Source organism: Chlamydotis macqueenii, chromosome 7, assembly GCF_036417535.1.
Source record: "Chlamydotis macqueenii isolate bChlMac1 chromosome 7, bChlMac1.mat, whole genome shotgun sequence".
NCBI lineage: Eukaryota > Metazoa > Chordata > Aves > Otidiformes > Otididae > Chlamydotis > Chlamydotis macqueenii.
The window spans coordinates 24,976,432-24,997,947 of NC_141562.1; the positions used below are offsets into that span (position 1 = coordinate 24,976,432).

Sequence of the window (21,516 nt, forward strand, 5' to 3'; positions counted from 1 at the left end):
CAGTACTTAAAGGGGGCTTATAAGAAGGATGGGGACAATCTTTTTACCAGGGCCTGTTGTGATAGGACAAGGTGTAATGGCTTTAAACTAAAAGAGGGTAGTTTAGACTAGATATAAGGAAGAAATTTTTTACCATGAGGGTGGTGAAACAATGGAACAGGTTGCCCAGAGAGGTAGTTGATGCCCCATCCCTGGAAACATTCAAGACCAGATTGGATTAGGCTCTGAGCAACCTGATAGAGCTGGAGATGTCCCTGCTTCTTGCAGAGGAGTTGGACTAGATGACCTTTAAAGGTCCCTTCTAACTGAAATGGTTCTGTGATGCTCTAAGATGAATTGGAGGTGATAGCATGTTAGGAGGAATAGGAGGCCCTGAGTAGAGCAGGGATGAGGTAGGATGAGGTCTGGGGTTAGAGGGATAGGGAGACTGTCAAGTGTTACTGGATAGAAACTTTGTGTTTCTATAATCTATTCATGATCTGGAAAGGGAACTGTTCAGGATGTTTAACTATCAGGGATGGACTAAATATCCTTTTCCTATTCTCTTACTTGAAGGCCTTCCTAGAACCATACTTTGGTGTGCAAAACTGAGGAATGAGAGCTAGCGTCTAGCTTAAGTGTGTATCCTGAGCAATTTTTTCCATTACTTCTTCATGTATTGTATGCTTGAAAGAGGAAGAGATGTTTTCTTTTCAGAATGATGTTTTGACCATTTCAACTGTGCTTATGACTTCTTTCTGTGCTAAGAAGGACATGGACAGGACTTCACAGGTCTTGTATTAGCACCCTGAGGGCAGAGATGCTTAGCTCTAGGTTTGCAAAAAACAGCGAGATCCTTCAGTATTCTGATGAACTAGGTGTAAAAACTCAGGGGCTTTCTTGTAAAAGAGGATGTTCTCAATTCCCTCCATAGGACATTTTTAGGAAGCATCTCCTTTTACTTAAATCCTTCTTAGTGTTCTATTACTTAATTCTACTTACCTTCACTTTATTTTAACATTTTAATACTGATGATAAAGAGTTTCGCTCTGGTTGCCAATGGAGGGAAAAAGAATAATACAAGATTTGTGTCCGTTATTGATCACCTGGTAGGATCAGGATGGGAATTCATCATCAACAGAGCCTTGCTCAGATGAGCACAAAGGGAATTTAATGGACAAATGTTTAGTAACCGCTTGGTCATTTTGCCTCAGCCTGGCAAGTCTCGTCTCGGTATGTTGCTCTGTCCTGCAAATTAGTTTTTAAATAAAGCTAGCTAACACTGGAGAATTTGATTGTGAATCCCTAACAGTTTGCAGATCGTGGTGACCTAGTAGAGATAGCGTGATAGTTTTTCCTGGGAAACAGTCCCATTTATGACACAAGTGTTACAGCCAGAGCTGTTCACAGCCAGTTCATTGTCTACACAGAGTGGCTGCAGCATTCAGAATGCAGTGATTTATCCCTGTCCCCTTTTTGTTTTCAAGAGCAGCGCTCCCGGGTCCCTTACTTTGCTGTCTTTCCATGTTCTCACACAGCGTTTCTGCTCCTTCTCCAGATGCTCCCTCTTTTCTGTTTTAAAACCCCATGCAAAAATGTGCAACCTTAACTCCCAAGACTGCTATTTAATTAACAGTGTGAACCTGCGCTGTCAGACAGAATAGAATTGAGCTCAATACTTCAATTTCCTCTAAAGAGGAATTAAGCTTGTGTGTGTGTGTTTTTTTTTTCTTTTTTTTTACTTTTAAGAAAAAAACATATTGTTCATCTGAACTTTAGCTGAAGTTGGAAAATTTGGTTTCTTTCTTACTGCTTTGCTGGATTGCTATCAAGCAGCATTGCTCTGGCATCAGCAATGAGCATTTCCACTAAGCTTGCAATTTTCACACCGTTGGCTGCAGTTAGGGGGGAGCAGTGAGTACTGGGGATGGGGACTGTAAAGGAAGTAAAGGGTTGGAAGTGAAGTGGCCTACTTCGCTGATCCTGGGAGCGATGGGCTATGCCAGCATGGGCTCCAGCTCTCTGGCAAGCTGCTTTTTCTCATTAAGAACACAGGCTGCTCTCATGGTTGTACACTGAGAGTCATGGGGAGAAGGGGGAACTGCTCGAGTGCCGAGCTGCTGGTGATGGGGAGCCTGCGGATAGCCGGCTGCTGTCTGCTGCAGAGCCTTGGTGGCTGGGAGCAGGAATTTGGCAGTCCCCGTGGCAGCAAGCAGGGAGGCAGCAGTTAGAGGTGCCATCCAGCCAGGTGAATTGTTTCAAGCATGAGCAGGGTGCTCCCACCTTATCAGAACAGAGGGAAGGAGCTGAAGCATGTTGAATAGTGATGTTGACAGAGCTTTTATTGCTTCCCCTGCTCCCTTGAGAGGTGACTGCAGCAATGGTGCAATAGTCTTGTTTTCTAGCGCTTTGGCTGATTGACAGGAAGCTGCAAGTGCTGTCCCTGAGTAATTGGTTCACTTGTCCAAGGATGCTGGGATAGTTTGTGCCTTGGGGGGTTCTGGTGCATTAGTTTGTAATAGCCATGTAGCTATTTCTCAGACACATTTCCCATTCCTACTGCTCTATCTGGAAACTACCTCTTTTGGGTTTGTTTTTTTTTTCTGTCAAACCCTATCTGTAGATATTAATCTCCTGCTGAGTTTGTTTTGATCACTGTTCTGCTGAGTGTCTGCCTGTGCTGAACATAGCCAGATCTGCACCCTCTCAACACTCTGGTCATCTCAGTATATCATATTTGAGCCTTTTGCTTCCCAACTTCGGAATTTCTCTTCAGGTATAGCATTTATTACAGGTGGTTACTCTTTTCTGGGGTCTCTCTGACTCCTTATAACAGCACAGTGGCTTATCCTAGTTCAGCCCTTGTGCCTTCCAGTGTGGAATAGGAGAGTGGACTGGTACGGGGTGATGGTATTGTTGTGTTGTGAGAGTCTGTTGTTTCCACACTCTGTGCCGTAGTTTTCCTCGTGTAAGGGGATCACACTGAATTTTGCAATCTGAAAGACTGTTAGGAGAAAGCATTGTTTGGCCTATTACTTTTCAACAGGCATTTGATGTTGACTGGTTAGAGACAGAATATTGAGCGTAGGTGGGCCTTTCGTCTGACTGGGCACAGCCAGGGCTGTTCTTGTTGATCTGTTTATGTGCTTCCAGTGCTGTTGCAGATATATTGGTGCTGTTTTCTCTTTTATGCTGGAGGAGCTGAAGCACAGAAAGACCGAAGTGCTGCTTCCTGAGGAACTGAATCCAGTTTCTTCTCAGTTCCGGTCTAGTGCACTAATCCTTACCAGATCTGGCTTACCATGTGCTACAATGAGTGGTGTGGACCTTGCCTTGAGAGTATGTATGTGTGAACAGGCTGGCTACGAGAGGTTGGGGTTGGCTACTGTGCTGCTGAACCACTCATAGGCAGAGGATTTCTCTGCAGCATGGAAGTGTTGCCCAGATGTCATTATCAGCTGCCCTGTAGCGACATGTGGGTGAGGATCATCCAAAGGGTGTTGTGAGTTGAAACACTGAAAGGAGGACACTGAATATACTGTTGGTACAATGGTCACTTCCAGAGGGAATGGGAAAATAACTCTTCTTTCCAGTGTGCCCTGAGAGTTGGAGGGTAGAAAATTCGAGTAGAGTGCTAAAAGGATCCTGTTAATTGATGTTATACTGTGGCTGAGGAGCCCTCACATCTCTTTTTCTCCCTTGCTCCTTTGTTGAGGGCCATTGAATGCACCATCAGAAGATTTTTGACTTGTAAGCGCAGCACATGTGGTGACAGGCCTCCATACTGTGCTCAACCCATCCAAGCTCTCATTGGTGTGTGTCTCAGGGCTATTCTCTCCTGCTCTGTTTTGCAATAACGCATCAGAGCCTTCTGATGCTCTTGGCAGAGTCTGTGCTACAGTCTGACTTGCCCAAGGGATAGTACTACTTTTTTTTTTTTTTTTCCCTTTCCTCTGCTTAACCTACCTCCACACTCCTGTTGCATTACACGTGATCCAGACAGTGAACACTGTGACACTAAATAGAACAAGAACTTTGTGTGAATCCCAAATGTGCTGGGGCTGAGTATACTTTGTTTGAAACAAGGTTTACAGGGAGAGAAGGTAAGTCTGCTACAGGTGGAGGAATAGGGGGAGGAGGAAGTGAAGGGCATCTGTCGGTAACAGGAATTACTTGCTTCCTGGTAGAAGAGGTTCAACATGAGTGGGCAATGCGCCCTTGCGGCCCAGAAGGCCAACCGCATCCTGGGCTGCATCAAGAGGAGCGTGGCCAGCAGGTTGAGGGAGGTGATTCTGCCCCTCTACTCTGCCCTGGTGAGACCCCACCTGGAGTACCACGTCCAGTTCTGGAGTCCCCAACACAAGAAGGACATGGACCAGTTGGAAAGGGTCCAGAGGAGGGCCACAGAGATGATCAGAGGGCTGGAGCACCTCTCCTATGAGGACAGGCTGAGAGAGTTGGGGCTGTTCAGCCTGGAGAAGAGGAGGCTCCGGGGAGACCTGATAGCGGTCTTCCAATACCTCAAGGGGGCCTACAGGAAAGATGGGGAGAAGCTGTTCAGTAGGGCCTGTTGTGATAGAACAAGGGGTAATGGGTTTAAATTAGAAGGAGGTAGGTTTAGATTAGATATTAGAAAAAAATTTTTTACAATGAGAGTTGTAGAGCACTGGAACAGGTTGCCCAGAGAGGTGGTGGATGCCCCATCCCTGGAATCGTTCAAGGCCAGGCTGGATGAGGCTCTGAGCAACCTGATCTAGTCAGGGATGTCCCTGCTTCTTGCAGGGGGGTTGGACTAGATGACCGTTGAAGGTCCCTTCCAACTCTAACTATTCTATGATTCTATGATTCTAAGAGAAGAGATGCTGGCAGCCCACAGTCTTCTTACAGAGGACTGGCTGTAAATAACTGAGCAGGAGTACTATTGCACCTCACAGACAGGCTGGCCACGAGAGCTGATAAGGGAAAGTGTCTGTCCTGAAAAGCAGCTGTGTGGCTGAGGAGCTAAGAGCCTCTTTCACTGCAGTCATTTCAGTTTAAAAAGCAGGGAGGGTATCTGTAAAAGCTGGTGATGTCACTTTTCATCCTTTGGCTATAATAATCCTTGGGAGAGAAAATTGCCTAAAAAACAGCCTGTATGCTTTATTCCACTTTCACATGCAGCCAATCATATGGCTTCATGTCCAATTTAAGTATCCACTCAACATGCTTTTCTACTTGGTTTTGAGGCTGTAAATGTAGGTGTTCAAGGCCATCTTCTCTTCTTGTTGATTTAAGAAGCGTAGCCAGTGTGTTCAGCTGAGGTCACAAAATCAGGAGCTTGCAGGCAAATACTGATGGCTGCTGGTTTAGCTTAGTTACAGCCTCCTGCTGTTGTTGCTAAAGAAGTTCTAGTGACACTATTGTATTACATTGTGGAGTTATGGGTGTTCCAAGGCTCACCATAATGGGTGTATTGTGTCCTGGTAAGGGATGCTAAACACAAGTATCTTTAGGGTAAAAAAACCAAAAAAAAAACCAAAAAAAAAACCAACAAAACCTGCTCTAGAGGCTATTGCAAAAATGGTGCTGTTTTCTAGTTAATATTGCAATAGATCTCATGGTCCAAACATTCATCACTGTTAAATCCTGCAGCGCAAACTGGGATAATGTGACTGAGCCCAAACAAGAGCCACAGTTCTGTCTGCCTGCGCAGCTGAGAGATTGAACTGCTCCTCCGTTGGGGAAAAAAACATGGATCATTTCCTGGCTATTGTGAGAGGGCAACCTGCAGATGGGATGTGAGAGGAGAACAGTTGATTACAGCAGGGAAAAAGTGACACATCTGGCTTCATACTGCTTGGGAGTAGCAGCAGCAGTGCCCTGTTGGAGCTCTGGGACGGAGGGGCATTCGGCCAGTTGGGCCTTTGCTCTGAGGGTTTATTTTGTGTGTGTGTAACTGTCACTGAAGGGCACTGGGTCTCTGAAGCTGGATCTAAAAATTCCAGGGCATAGCTGGCCTCATTTTCAGTGCGGGGTCAGCCTTACAAGCAAACCACGGAGACACAGGTACCCATTGATTTAGGGACTCGTTTGCCACGGTGTTCATGTTCCGTAGAGCCCCTGGAGCAGAGGCTGGTGCAGAATGTGCTGGTGTAGAAAAAGATCAGCTGTTCTTTGAGCATTGATGTAGTGTATATCCTAATTCAGAGCGCTACAACTTTTTTAGGAATGTGTGGTTTTCAAAGAGTTGGATAGATTCATGCACACAGTGACTGTAAAACTGGTGGATTTGCTCTTCTGACAAGCTCAGAGCCCAGCTCTCTGTTTCTTCTTCATGTGAAGCACGTCCCTCTCCCTAGTTCTTAGGGAAAGAACAGCACAGACTGGCTGTGAGTGGGCTATGATGCAGTGTAATTCAGGTATAAAGATTGATTCCAAGCAGCGGAAATCTCATCTTCTTTCTAGCTGGAATAGGAAAATTAAACATGAGCAAATTCATCACAATGTCTGGAACGAACATAGGAGCTGTTGTTGGGGTAGAACAGAGCAGCAGTTCTCCTTCAAGTGTTGTCACCAATACAAAGCACCTTAAGTGCTTCAAGGTGGTATCTGAGAAATACTGCAGTGGGCAGCTGTGGGGTACTTGTCCCTGTCAGTCGGTGAGTGCTCGTGTTCTAGACAAATGACGATTACGCTCGTTCTCTTAAAAATAGTGTCTCCCAACCACAAGCAGCTGTGTTTGTATGTTCAGGGGCTTCTCGTGCTGTGTGATGAGCCACTGGCAAAGACCTTTCAGCAGGGTTGTGGTGGGAGAGTGAGAGGTGGTCGGATGAACAAGACACTTCACACCACTTGGTATAGGAAATCCAGAGCTCTGCTCCTCTGCTTTCAGAAGCCCCAGCCGCTCACAGTTGAGCAGCAGCGCCTGGTCAGGCAATCTGGTTGTGTGGACTTGCGTGGCTGGGAAAGAGGTAAAACCATGCTTATAACTGTTAAATAGAGAGATGACCAGTAAGCTGCTGTGACAGATGCGGGGCAGCTGTCTTCAGTTCAAGGCACTGACTGTGGGAGACTCTACGTTTTGCTGTGGAGGCTTGGTTACCTTGGCAACCTGTTTTTAGCTGGATCTCTACTCCAGTGAGAGCCCATCTGTACCTGCTACTTCTTTGTTTTGAAACTGCTGTTTTACAGAAAAATACCTGACAGGAGTATTTCCAGAGCTGGATTGTTGTGCAATCCAGGCTCTGCTTTTGGTCCCAGGAGCTTCAGTCTGGTGATGAAGTGATGATGGCATGAGGAGTTCTGTGGCTGGACTGAAAAGGTGTTAATGTATCCGCTTCATGAGGTGGGCTGCTGTCACGGAAGGGAGAGATGCTACTGCTCGTTGTTAAATCCTGGAATAGCTCTGAAAGATAAATCACTTGCGTGACTGGAGTTTCCAGAGAACTTTGTTCATTCTGGTTTGCAGTTCAGCATCAAGCCACCAGTTGGTAGATTAAACAGAAGTAACTTCTGTCTGCGATGAGTAAATACCCACACTAGGCCTGAAGGCTTCCCTTTTGGAGGGCATACTTTTTGTACTCCTGGTGAACTTCTAGTATTGGAAGGTAGTTGTTGCAGGACTGTATTCAGAATCTAACAATTTTGTTTAATTCCAGATCTTAACAGTCTCCTCACATCTGTCTTTTTACTGTAGGTTTTCTTGGATTTACCTTTTGTGAATACTTTGTAATCCTGAAAGGGCGAGGGTATCTAAATTTTGCCCTTATCTCATTCCTCTTCGCTGTGCTTTATCTCCTCCTATTTCATAGCCTGTATCTCTGGGCTGAGGTGAATGGTCTGTTCTGTATCCGCTATGGGCTTCTCCCAGACCAGAGTTCTCACAGGTTACTGGTTAGCATGCAACACTTGTGTAATGGTGTGGGGAAGAAGAGAGTAACAAATTTTGCTTGGTGTTATTCTGTTAGATGCAGTTGCTAATTAGTAGGTAATTAAAAACCTTGTTTAAAAAGTCTGTCTAGCATTCCAGCTTGACTTTGCAGGCCATCTAATTCAGATGTTTTAAGTCTTGTAATCTGTTGACTTCAGAGCAGTGAGTACATTGAGACTGTTCTAGGCAGGCATCAGCTTTCAGTCCTGAGCAGCTATAATGCAGAAGAAAATAGCTTTTTTTTTTTTTTTTTTTTTTAATTTTCAAGAAGTAGAAACAACAAGATAAAGAACTTTCCATTTTATTCAAACATATGGAATACAATTGTTCATTGTAAAGTCTGTTTGATTAAAGCTCTTTTAGCCAACCTTTTTGTAATTCCCACTATCGCTAACTGATTTTGGGTGGTTACAGCAGGAGCTTTTGTTGTTTGTTTTTTTGTGGTTTTTTTTGTTTTGTTTTTGTTTTTTTAAGACAAGTGTGAACCAGATCTGTAGTCTTTACCGCACAGCCCCAGATAACTGACACAATAAAGTGCTACATCCTTCCTTGTACTGTTGCAGCAGCGTTGACATAAAACTACAGCAAAGCTATGCTGTGGGGTTTTTTTTGTTACTTTTTTTTTTTTTTTAACTGCATATATCAACAAAAGTGACAGTTTGGGGCTGACTATGCATACATCATGTTGGTGATGTATGAAGCAGAAGCAAGACAGATTCTCCAACCCCAAAGCTCACTTCAGGTTCTGGCAGATGGAACAACCTCCCGTGAACTGAAGGAGATAACAAGAGACTTACCTTGAGCCTGAGCAGATTAGATTGGGAAGTCAGCGAAGGAGAATAAATGTGAGACAGTAAAATAGCTGTCACTTACCTGTACAGCACAGTATTTTAGCCACAAAGAAACGCCAAACCCCACATGTAAATTGTTTATTTCTGAGAGGTGAGCAGCTGGCATTTAAGTTAGTTTATACTATATAATGACAATGCATCTGTATTTAAGTCACTTGTTGAGAATGACGTTGCTTTTAGTTTTATTTTAAAAATATGTATTATTTTCTCTTAGCTTTGATCAACTTGTTAAAGTTCCTCATGTCTAATGAGACTGTGTTGCTGGCTAAGCACAATATCTTCACTCTTGCTCTTATGGTGAGTACAGACAAGGCAAATCCTCTTGTTTTAAACAACTTAATCTTGAATGAATCTTAGGAAAGAATTTGGGATTTCTGGCCTGGTAAGGAGATATCAAAACAAGGTCACAAAGCTAAGGAATATAATTTTGGTTGTCTTTGCTAGATGTTTGGAAAGGACAGTGCTTGGACTTAGCTATAGTGTCTGTTCATTGAAGTAAACAAGCCTAGGTGAGAAAAGGCTTAGTTTAATTTTTCAGTTTTGGTAATGCTTTTTCTTGTTCTGTGGCCCTTTGTATACAAAATAATAAAACAACAGTGTTTTCCTGGCCCCAGATATGATAGTATTTAAGCTTCTTGTCTATCTCTTCTGTACTATAAGGAAAATAATAGGCAAAGCAATGAAGTAATATAGTTCTGTGTAATGCAACTGAGAGGTTTTTTTTTTTTTTTAAGGTTTTGGACTTAGTTTTTATTGTTTCTGTTGCAGAGTAGATTTTGTGTAAATATTCCTGTTGTAACTTCTTTTTGCTTCCTTGTGTAGGTTGTGAATCTGTTCAACATGTTCATCACTTATGGAGACACCTTTCTCCCCACTCCCAGCAGCTATGATGAGCTGTATTACGAAATCATTCGGATGCATCAGAATTTTGACAACCTTTATTCTATGGGTGAGTGCCTCTTAACTGTTCAGGACTACTGTTGACTACAAGTGAAGGTGATGGTGGAGGGCTGTTTGTGTCACACGTTTTCTGTCCACCTGCTGCTCGTGTGTGTCTTGGTAAGTGGACCTGTTTTGTGCACTAGGACATGTTTGGTAAATTAAGAATTGAGAGAGGGATACACTTGTTAAAGGAATACATTTTTATAGTCAGAAAAAAAAGTAGTAGCAAACCCACTGCCTCTCTAGCAGCCACTTACTGTAGCTGGAAATATAAATTTGTTGATACAACTAGGTATTTCATGCATCTTTGTGTAGTTTGCATCTATCACAGTCAACAGTTTCAAGTCAGAGCACAGGTTACATGCTGCAGAACCAGCCAGCACAGAGGAACACTCAGTACAAACAAGAATTTGGAAAAGAATTTGAGAAACTTATAACAAGAAGCTTGCTGTGCTAGACAAATCACATCTACTGCACTCATTGCCAAAACAAACCAAGAAAACAGCCCTCACAAACCTGCCTGCAATGACAAGCAAATCACTGTACTGAAGAATGTGCCTACTGGCAAAATTGCCATCCTTCAAAGAGAGAGAGGCATGCTGGAATGCCACCAAGTGCCACCCAGCAGGGAAAAGAGGAACAAAGGAGAGCAAGGAATGCATAGAGGCATAATCAGGCTGTGTATACAGAGGAGCCTGCAGCCAAGGGTAGCTGCAGCAGCGCTGGTGTAGAGCATGCATGCTTGAAGCTGTGAAGAAAAGAATGTGGCTGTGTTCTTTGTTTGCTTTGTTCTAAAAGGACCTTTCTTCCCTGCCTCTTGCTCCCTTTTCAGTGTGATCACCCAGTGAACAACAGGAGTTTATATAAGCATACAGGGGGAGTTTAAAGGGCAAGTAGGTGAGAGACAGTTGGCCACAGCACTCTTGTGACGTGGGAGAGAACCATACTCACCTAAATAAAAGTAGCTGAGTACTCCCTGCAATTGCAAGGCAAAATGAACTACCCTTTTGTACAAACTTTTTTCATCCATTATGTAAGGGGTCACTTGACCGTTTTTTTGTGCCCTCTGAGCACATAAGATTTTTTGCTAATCCATTTCCTAATCCCAAGAATTGCAGCTAGTAAGATGAGGGGCTTTTACTAACCAGTGATTTTTCAAAGCCATTGACTGTAGAAGCTGAAGGGAAGTGGAATAGAAGAATAATGCATTCAAATACTTACTCAGTTGGGCTGCAATGGGCACATCTGACATGTTGAAACAATTCATTTGTCACATGAATGTTTTCCATCCAGCTACACAGAGCAAACCCCTTTGACTTAACAGTGTAGATGCCTGAATGGAAGCCCTCTCTGAATACATTACTTCACATATTCAAGTACAGTACCTACTGTTTGACAAAATAATGTTACTGAGAGCTGGCATCTTTTTTATGCAGTTGACACATAATGGTAGTGCTAGGAAGTGAGAAGGTAGCGCTGTCTCCAGTTGATGAAAGCCACAGTTTAGCCCAGTGTCCTGACAGCTTCCCTTGGCTCGTCAATCCATCTCACCAGGACTACAGTAACCCTTCTGTCTTGGGACATTTGTTAGCACAGATGAGAAAGCTACTTTATCCTTTAGTTATATTGTTAATGCAGTTGAAACTTTCTATGTTTGGAGCGGAGTTGGAATCTAGTTACGTTTTTATTTATTTTTCTTGGCCTGAATCTGAACTTTATCCAGATCTTCAGGACTGAAAGCTTCTCTCGTACAATAATAGGTGTGAGTATGCAGACACTGTGTTATGGATTCACTTCTAGCATCTGTGTTTCTGGATAATCCTAAATTATCTGCTGTTCCTTCACTTCTAAGGTGAAGGTGAACCTTTCTTCTGGAAGTTAACTCTCCAGAAAACCCTGTATATACAGATCCGTAGAAAACTCCCTTCTCTTCAGGCAATATGGAAAATTGGTTGAAAAATGTCCTACAGAATCTGTTGTTTTGGTACTTGCCAAGAGATGTGCAGGTAACTGCCACCATAGAAACACTACAGATTCTGACCTAAATACATACTTTGAGTGCTCTGGCAGAAAGAATTTAATTCCCTAGATGTTCTTCCTATTGCAGAATGTTTTCAGATCTGCTCACAAATCTGTCTGAGACCATCTATGCAACAGAACAATGCCCTTGTTCCTACAGGGAGCATTTTTCCTTAGGCTGGTGTGTAATCCCTCTCTGCAATTCCAGATAAATAGGGAGGCAAAGAATCCATCACTGCTGGATTGAGTTTAAATCAGAGGATGTAGTAAATGAACTTTAATATGTGGTGATTAAAACAATTAGGCGAATCCAGGCTCTTCTATCCCCTCTGCTTCCTGTCTCCTAGTCATGATCTTGTTCTGTTCACCTCTTCCACGTTCCTTATATTTTTTAGATGGCTTTGAAGGGATCTTCTGCCTTGGATTACAGACTGTCTCAAGGATGACCTTTGTTTTGATGTGGTTCTCAGACTGCCATCTCACCAAAGCAGATTTCTTTGACATTTTGGATTAGAAGTTGTCAGTTCTGTGCCAGCACTGTTAATTGTCTTTTCCTTTTAGTTCTAAGGCTTTCTACCAATGCTGGTCAATGGAAAGAGCCTGCAAGCAAGGTGACCCACGCATTAGTCAATATTAGGTAAGAAGCAGAAGTTAATAATCATTTTAAAGATTCTTGTGTTGTGTGTGACTCCATTCTTATTGTGACACTTTCACATTTGTTGTATTGAATTTGTTCTCTTTGTTGGGCTAAATTGTTGCTCTAAACAGGGCCCACTGGGATAAGGAGAAGATCACCAGGGTTTGATTGTCCTCTCTCTAATAATTCTCTCAGCTCTTCTGTAGACTGAGTGCCTTCAAAGCATGGCACAAGCTGTAATGAATTAATCCTCACGGCATTCTTGGGAGAAGTTATACAGTAGGGAACAATGCTGTGCTGGCAGAGCAATTGTGGACCTAATGGATTTCTGTTGCGTGATTCTATTGCAATTCTATGAAGCCATGAAGGGGACTGTAAGCCAGCCATAATAAGCAGATTTGAAGCCTCTTTTAACATTGCAAGATTTTTGTATGTGTTTAAAACTGATTATTGAAGGACACTTCAGTATTCTCTTACACCTCTTCCTCCTGTTCCAGGGCAGAATTTATGTTCTACTTGTTAAGGCTAAGGAGTATCTGGGGATGTTTTTGTGCTTGTATGCCTTCATGACAGCAATAGTTTCTTTTCCTGGCTTCTGAAGCAGCTAGTACTGACCAAGCTGGGCACTGGGCAAGAGGCCCATGGATCTGACTGATTGGAAAATGGAAGAATGTTGAGAGAGAGAATATACTGTTTATCTCTGGCTTGTAAACAAACCATAAAAAATGGGAGTTTTTATACTGAAAAAAAATCTGTCCGTCACTTCCTTGGTCACCACAGACACCTGGTGTCTATGCAACACCAAGCAGCTCAGTGCTGCTACGTTGCTAGTACTTGTCATTTTTCTCGCTACAAAAGAGATTGTGTAGGATGAACTCTCTGAGGGCATCTTTCAAGTCAGTATACATCTTACGTGTCTATAAAACATCTTAAAGGTTCCCTTAGTAAGTCTGTAAGCTTAATAACATCGCGTATGGTTCCAGAAGATTTATTTTGGTACTATCTTCATTTTTATTTTTTTGTAAACAGACATAAATGAACACTTGTGGGCAGATAATGCACTAGGAGTGAAGCAGCAGAACAGATAGCTGTTGGCAAATTAATGTCATTTAATGTGACACAAAGTGTCTGCCCTGGGAATTCTCCGTATACCCAGGGAGGAAGTCTAAACTGGGAAGAGATAAAAAAAGCAAGTGGTCATAGAAGGTTTGTGCTTACCTCTGGTGCAACCAAGATTTTACGTTGACTCCTTTCCTCTTGGCTTAACAGCTGCTTTTGTAGAGATCAGCATGCAACTGAGACAAGATAAAACCAAAAATCTGGTGCTGTGATACCCCTCCCTGGACAGCCTCTATCAGACATCTTCAGTGCATGGTGCTGCCTGGAACCAGTGAAGCCTCTAAAATGTTTCTCTTCTAGGCTTTTGTTAGCTTTCCCCTGCTCCACCCAACTGCTTGTGAATGTTGAAATTTAATGTGATCTTTCACTAGATTTAGAAGTTTTCATGAATGACTACTTTTCATTTAGTGAAATTAGAAGAGGTCTAAATTAGAGATGACTGAAGGCCTGGAGAGGGATTGAAATTCAGAGAAGTGCATATGTTTGGCTTATCCCATGTCCTCTCTCAAAAAAAAAAAAAAAAAGAGGGCAGGACAGGGCAGATATTTAATCTACACATTTGTTTTCGGCTCCTGGTAAAAGTATTGTATTTGAAGGGTTCCTTAACTATATAGATTTCAGAGCAGCCAGTTGTTGGAAGCTGGAGAAGTCTAGAGGTACTGTGCTTTTGTGAAGATGATTGACAGTGTGATGTTTCAAAGTTTCCTATTTACAGGCGATTCATAATTTCTGTCCAACCTAAAGAAAATGAAAATTTGAAGAAGACAGAATAATAATAGCCTTATCTGGCTGAAATCTTACATACCATACTGGGATGAGTTATCCCTATTGCTGTCCTATCCCGCAACAGTGACTGTAACTTCTGTGGATTTGTCTCTGTGGTTTACATAAATAATTGAGACATGATGGACTGCAAGATATAGCTACAGCGCTGCTGGGGCTGAAATAAGAAGCTGCAGCAGTTAAAGGTTTGAAAACTCACCTTCTCACCTATAAGGAAATAAGCACATTTTGAGACAAGTAATTTTTTTTTAAGCTAATGAGCCTCTTTAAGATAACATTGTGCAGGTTTGGGTTTAATGAGAATTTTATTAACACAGGGTTCAAAAGGGCGTCTTCTGATTGCTGATGCAGTGAGGAAGGTGGCAGCTGAATCTGTATTCTTTTAATAGCCTTTCTTCTGATCAGGATTTTTTCAAGGTGAATAAATAGATTAACTGAATGATGAATAGACTGAATTTCCCCATTGTCTGAAATTCAGTCTCATCGTAATTTTTAAAGTAATTTTATTTTTCTCACTGAAACACTTTTAACAAGCGGAGAGTAAGTTTGTAGTATGGAACGAGGTGATAGGATTTTTTTATTTTTTTTTTTTTTTCTCTAAGGTGATTTATGTGCTGTTGTAGCATATGCTGCAATCCTCGCTTGGGTGCTTTCATTCACTCTTCCATCTTGCAGCTACTTTCGTTCCACATGAGCCACCCTGTGTGATACTCTTTCTTTGTACAGGAGGTACTACTTCTCCCAAGGCTGCTTTTGGCATCCTAAAGGAGAGACTGGGGGTTTGGGAGAAGCACTTAAAAGCATCGCATGGATGTGTATAAAATGGTTATGCTTGCTGCCAGTCTGGGCAGGAGCACTCTGAAGGAATATCTACAATTTTACTTAGGTGAAAGAAGGCCAAATTGGGCTGTGCTGCTTTGTCATACCTGGCATCCCAGCTCTGAAGCTGTAGCTCATGTTAAATTACCAGCACTCTATAGAACTTCGTTTATTGAAAACCTTGATGGAGTAGGAGGCTCCATTCAGATATTTGTTAGAAAGTGAGCAGCTGCAAGTGGTCCACATAGTACCTTTCAGCATTGTTCTGCTTTACTGCAAGGAATTTGGCATCTGTTCATGGGGAGAGAAGAGCTAAATGCTGCTGACCTAGTCATGTTGTAATGGATGGCTGCAGCATTTCTGCAGGATACATGAAAGGGGACCTGCTGATAAGTGCTTCTGTGTGGAGTGGAGGCCTATGGATTACAGTCAGCTGAGACTGTGTAAAAAAACCCCAGATATATATTTATATATAGGCACATACATGCTTTCCTCCTTCCCTCTCTCTGTCTGTATGAACATAATGCATACACACACATTTCTTGCCAGTATGAGTAAGAGAATGAAAAAGGGAGGGCAAGCTTACAGCCTGTTCATGAAAATAAATGGTCAAGTGTGCATATGTACATAAAATATGGGTATCTGTGTGTATATGCACATATATGAATGTGTGTATCCATGTATGGATATCTGTGTATATATAAATACATGTACATATGTACACACATGTATATACTTACAAATATATATATATATATCATTATATATAAAGCACGCATACATCTTGCCTTTGACAATGCACTGATCTAAAGCTATAATTTCCAAGCCAAAAAAACCAAGACATTTGCTTGTTTCCAGCTTCTCCAATATGAACCATGAGAGTTGGCTAAGGATGCTCAGGTGTTACTCCTTTCGGCAGTGGTTGCCAGCAGCAGCATTGTGCTGGGTGCCTACGTGCTGCGGGACCGTGCAGAACTGCTCGGCCGGGGTGCTCAGGCATGCTGCAGGTTAGCCCGGTGTGAGCTGGAGTTCATTCCCTGTGATTCTTAAACCCACTTGTGAGAGCTACCACAGGCAGAATAACAACGCCATTGATTTGCTCACTGAGGTGTGTTTAATGGCAATAACCTCTGACATGCTGTCACTGCTAATCAGTCTGACCGAGCTTGGATCACAGGCCAGTACAAGACAGTCAATAATTATTTCCTTTTTTAATTAAAAAAACAACAAAACCCAAAGAGAAACTCATAAATGTGGTTTATTGGTACTTTAAAGTTCTAACATAATTTTGCCAAGATTATGGATCAAATTATTGCTAAAATGCTGTAAGAAAACTTCCAAGCTTTATGCGCGAGAGCTATTTGAAGAATCAGTTCATCATAGTTTTCAGGTGGTAGCCTGAAAAGATTATGATGCTGAAAAACTGAAAGTAAATTCCAGATGAGAATTCTGGCTTGGTTCTAGATCTTTTCTGACAACCTGTAATCACTTCATTCCTCATTGACGGAGCAAAGTTAGTCGACCCTTCTTGTCATTTTGTATGTTTCTTGTTGCAAGTTTTTCTTGTTACACAGGGACTCTGGCACAGCACCGTTCCTGAAATACCACAGTGGTTATAGCAGAGCTTAGTTACTCAGAGATCGTCTGCTACACTGCTTGTTTTTCACTTGACCTTGCAATATTCCGGTAGGGAAAGTTAATTTGCTAGGAGCAACAGATTTTGATATGAACAGATTCTGGCATTAGCTGGCACATGAACAGAGGAGGCAGGTGGAATGAAAGGGAAAGACTTCAGTTCCAGGCCATTGTGACCAGCAACATCTTAACAGAAGAATAAAACAGAAACAAAGAAGCTCTCCTATCTCATAGGGTATTGTTCCATCTTTTCATGGCACTCTAGCCATGCTTCCAATATTTTTATTAACATTTAGGGTTTTTCTCTAGCTCTAACTTCAGCATTTCATTTATTTTACATTATCTGATTTCTTCTTGAGACAGCGGTGTTAGTTTTCTGTTATTGCTGTTTATTTACTAGCTGATTCGTCTTGGTGTGCTTCTCTTACAGAGCCGTAGCCAATTTCATTCTGCTATAATTTTCCTTCATTATTTCTCATTCATGCAGTGGCTTAATTAAATGTTGTCTCTACCACTGGCCCAAATCCAGAGAGCAAATCTGTTAGCTGAGTGGCGTTGTATGGACCAGTTCCACTAACGCAGCAGCATTAGCGGAATGCCAGTCAGGTGCATCCCAGGTCACCTTCCTTCTTTCTGCCAGTAACTTCCCTTTATTTTTTTTTTTTTTCATGACTTAAGATTTCTAGAGCTGATGCTGCTTTTGAGCAAAGCCATTTGTACAGCAAAGAAATGCCCCTGAGATGCCATACCATGACTTGCTTTCTTCAATGCACTTGAAAGCCATGCTGCAGGGATCACTCTCTCTCTAAAATTTCATCCTTACAGTAAGCAATGCTTTGTGGATTGGGGTGGGGATAAACTTTAAGTGGAAGTGTTTTATTCCCAGGTTGTCAGCCTTGCTTAACTGGCTTTCTTAGTCTGGCTTTCCAATGTCTGCAATTGTGTTTGCCACTTTCATCTCTTTTCTTCGTGTCATGAAGTCAACAGGTTGGCCTTTCAAGAGGAAACTTGCAAAAGTATCCACTTCTGTATTTCAGCTGCTCTGTAAGGATTGCCATAGAGGTGAGGCATCTGTTCAAGGGACGGTTGTTTGCTGGGCAGAAAGGAAACTCTTCCGCAGCATAGCCCCTGTTTGGCAGTCTCAGGTTCCTCAGTTCAGCAAGTGTCTTAGTTCATGTGATTCTTGTAAGCTCAACATCTCACTTCAGAGTTTACCCACTTGTGAACCTTTGTCTTCCTGACTGTTTCGTTGGAAACACTTATTCCTTGAGATGTGAACGTTTTGGAAGGTTAGCCAGAACCTGCAGGCTACTCAGCAAAGTTTGATGAAAACTGTTACGTCCACTTTGTTTTGCTTGCCAAATACCTTTCTCTGTAGAAACGTAAAAAGTGGAGAATACCTGTTAGCATTGGGAGTGGGTTTTGTTTATTTCAGAAGTGGACGTAACATTTATTGGTCAAAAGTTATTTTTCTGACTTGTTTGCAGATATTTCGGTTTTGAATCTCCTTGCTGGGCACAGGCAAGTTATATGTGGGCTCAGCAATATATTAAAGCATGGCTGCCAAGCTAGGATGCAGTCTTGTAAACATCTTGGGGTTTTTGTTGCAGCACAAAATCCAAGAAGGTCTGCTGGTTTCTTGCTTTGAGTGGTCGTATTGTTTCGTCCTGTTTATGAGAACAGTCTTAATTATTTCTCTGGTACTGTGGCTGGCCTGAGTTCAATTCCTAATTGATGGATTTCAACCTTACAGTCAACGTCTTTGATAGCTCTAATGCAGCCAGGAAGCAAGACATGAATAGCCTCTGCATCAGCTTCTCTTGGCCCCAAGAACTGGCCCTACTGGAAACATGATTGAAGCACAGTTTGAACCAGCTGTTTATAGCTTGTCGAAACTTTGCCCGTGCTGTTCTTATTCTTTGGGTAAATATAAGGGACTCTGATCTCCACTGGTCTCAAATCTAGCTTTCAAGATTTGCTTCAATGGAGAGAGAACATTAAGTGGCTTTCTTCATAACCCAAACAATGTAAAAATCATTGTGAGTTTAAATAACACCTTTATCCCTTGAAAAATGATGTAGTAGGATGCTGTTTTGCTCTTTCTGCTTAAAAAAAAACTCTGTTGCTCACAGCAGCAGCCAGAATTATTATTCCCGCTGAAAGTCTGGGCTGTAGGATGTGTACTTACAAAAAAAAAAACCAAAAACAAAAACAACAAAAAAAACCCCCAAGCTTTTCAAAATCCAGTAACGTGTGTTTCTTATTATCTTATACTAGTGGGAAGCCTAAAATTTGGTTTTGCTGTAGAAATGTAAATACTGTATTCTCTTAATTCTTCCTTTAGGACTCAATTGACAAAGTACCTGCTCATTAAGTACATCTGCTCATTAAGGTAATGAAGTACCTACCTTATCTTGAACTGAAAGCAAGGATAGCAAGGATAATTCATTGTTAGCATGACTGCAGCCTGTTTGAAGATTGCACCAGAATCTGGAGCTCAGCTCCCAGGGAACTGGGAGAGGAGGGCATCTTGTTTTTAACACTTTGTTCATTAAAAGAAGCACGCATCCTAGCTTTCAAATTAAAATGCTTGCTTTTTAGGAGCTCTTCCCACTGAAGGCAGAGAAGGTTGTCTCACTCTACTAGCACAGGCGCTAGCTTCACAACCCTCAGTAAATACCTGTTGGAATAGCCAAGAGTAAGGTAAAATGTTGCCTGGTGGGGGAAAAAAGGGATCTTGAGTGAGTTGTGATTCTGTCCCCCCAACACCTTCCAAAATGTGAAAATATTTTGGACTCTAATGTGTGTCCAGTTAGAGACTGTAGAGACATCAGAGGTTCAGGTGGTCTGAATTAAATTGGCTGAAGTACCAGGATGTTTGAGAGAGAGACACTGTTTGGGAGTCCCAGAATGTAACTTTGTGTTATTACCTTTTTTATTCTTTAAAATATTTTTCTAATTTATAGCTAGAAGGATAATTCAGAAATGTAGTGTAATGCTTCTGAGGCAGCAATTTCTCCCTTAGCTTTGAGGCCAGCTTTCCGTTGCCTGTCTCAAGGGATGCCTAATTGTAAAGGTTCGGCAGTCGGAAATGCCCGTGTGCTTGACTTTCTCAGCTATCAAAGCCAATCAGATTAAGGTCACAGTAATCTCATGAAGAATTCGTCTGTGACAGGTTCGGATTCTGGTATCTCATGCTGATAAGGGTTTAGTTGAAGGATGTTACTCTGGCAAAGCTGCCCCAGTGTGCTTCCTCAGCCCGTGTTTCTGCGATCACTTGGAGCAGGTATAAACTGAGGGTGTTGCTGTGCAGGAGGATTCACCTGCCATTCATTCCTGCTGTCTCTTCTGTGGGGAGCGTTGTGCAGCTGTGTGTAAAGGAGGAGACTGGGGACCTGATCCAGGATAAAACTATCTAGGCAGGACAAAAAAAGAACCAGACAATATGGTTTAGCCTGGGTCAGTTCTCGAGCCTTCACTGCATACAGATATACAAGTGGTTGTGTCGGCCCTGTGGAGGGTCTGTGTATAAGGAGCTTGGTGTTAGGGACAGCAGGAGAGCCTCTCTTAGCAGCATTGATCTGTTACACCAGTTTTAGACTAATATGCTGCAAAATGTTTTTTAAGTTTCTGTCCGCTGTCATCAGTGGTCACAGATGTAGCTCTGCAAAAGTCTAAGCACAGGTTCTCTTGCTTGTGCTGGTACAGTGTAGGGTGGGTTTTGCAAACTGTCCTTGCAACATAACCATTACCTACAGATTCAGTTTGGGTACTGGGCTTGAGACAATACTACCATGAGCCCAAAAAGTGAGAACTTGGATGCTGCTCAGCAGGGAGGCTTGAGTAGGAGATCGCTGATGCGTTGAAGGCATCTCATCACAGTGGAGTCCTGTTTGATAAGATATAAAAGCGTTGTTTCAAATGTGTCTTTTTTTGAGGGTGGTCGAAAGTGGAATGACCTCAGAAGCTCCCTGGCAGTCCTTTTGCCTGACTTTGCTAGAAGACTTTGAAAGCCCAAAAGCTTTTTCATGTTGCTGCTTTAGTGATTAATTAGGTCATCATTTTGTGTGTTAATTACAGTGACATTTTTCTTCTCATTAGTTGGATTATGGAAAATTTTTGAGTCTGTGTGGGATGGGAAGTAATGCAACCTTTGTGGCCAAGGAAAGGATGATTTCAGACTTCAGAATGCTGAATTTCAATGATGGCTTTGGGTGCTGTGAAAAAATGCTTCTATCCACTATAGAAAATGTAGCTGGGAAGTGCTTTGAGGGCAGGATAAATGCCTCGTATTGTAAACAAACTGGTGATGTTGCCCACACTTTGGATGAGGAATTTTAAACTGGATCCTTCTTCCGGAAGATTGTGTGTTGTGTTAATTTATGTAAAGCTCTTGCTGCTGACAGAGGGATGTGAATATGTTGTACTTTATATGATGTCCTTCATAGGGTGTCTGAAGAGGTTTAACAGGGAGCCTCTTAAGCAGGGCACTGTACACAAGCAAAGGCCAACTGCTTTTACTTATACTTTTTTGTAATTATTTAATGCCCTCCTTATAATTTTGCAACACTGTTTGTTTGCTTTGCAATCTGAGCCTGACATTAACTTTTTATGGACATTTGAGATGAGCTTGTGTGAGGCAGACATTCCCTTCTAAACTCAGAAAGCAGTAGGTCTGCCATATGTTGTCCTTGATCCCTTTGTTCATTAGCATTTGAAAGCTGTGGTTACTTTGAGGCTAGCGCATGTGTGGTGTCTTGAGCCTCGCTGAAGAAGCAGACTGTGGATTTCTTGCTGGATAGCACCTATTTTTCTTCCTTGTT

At 42.2% G+C, this 21,516-nt stretch overlaps 1 protein-coding gene across 6 annotated transcripts in view; it reads left to right on the top strand.

The window, feature by feature from the left end:
* Positions 1 to 21,516, top strand: part of ARMH3 (armadillo like helical domain containing 3) — a 125,783-nt gene that overhangs the window by 48,039 nt on the left and 56,228 nt on the right. For 4 of the 6 annotated variants that reach the window (XR_015259027.1, XM_086751778.1, XM_086751779.1 and 1 more), the window contains exons 21-24: positions 8,954 to 9,036; positions 9,562 to 9,688; positions 12,262 to 12,337; positions 19,038 to 19,085. Coding sequence is in view for 4 of the 6 variants with exons in the window: in XM_086751778.1 (XP_086607904.1) it covers positions 8,954 to 9,036; positions 9,562 to 9,688; positions 12,262 to 12,337; positions 19,038 to 19,085 (334 nt within the window). In the remaining 2 variants the exon portion in view is untranslated. The remainder of the gene's footprint in view (positions 1 to 8,953; positions 9,037 to 9,561; positions 9,689 to 12,261; positions 12,338 to 19,037; positions 19,086 to 21,516) is intronic. The other 2 variants (XR_015259028.1, XM_086751781.1) reach the window with 1 other exon arrangement.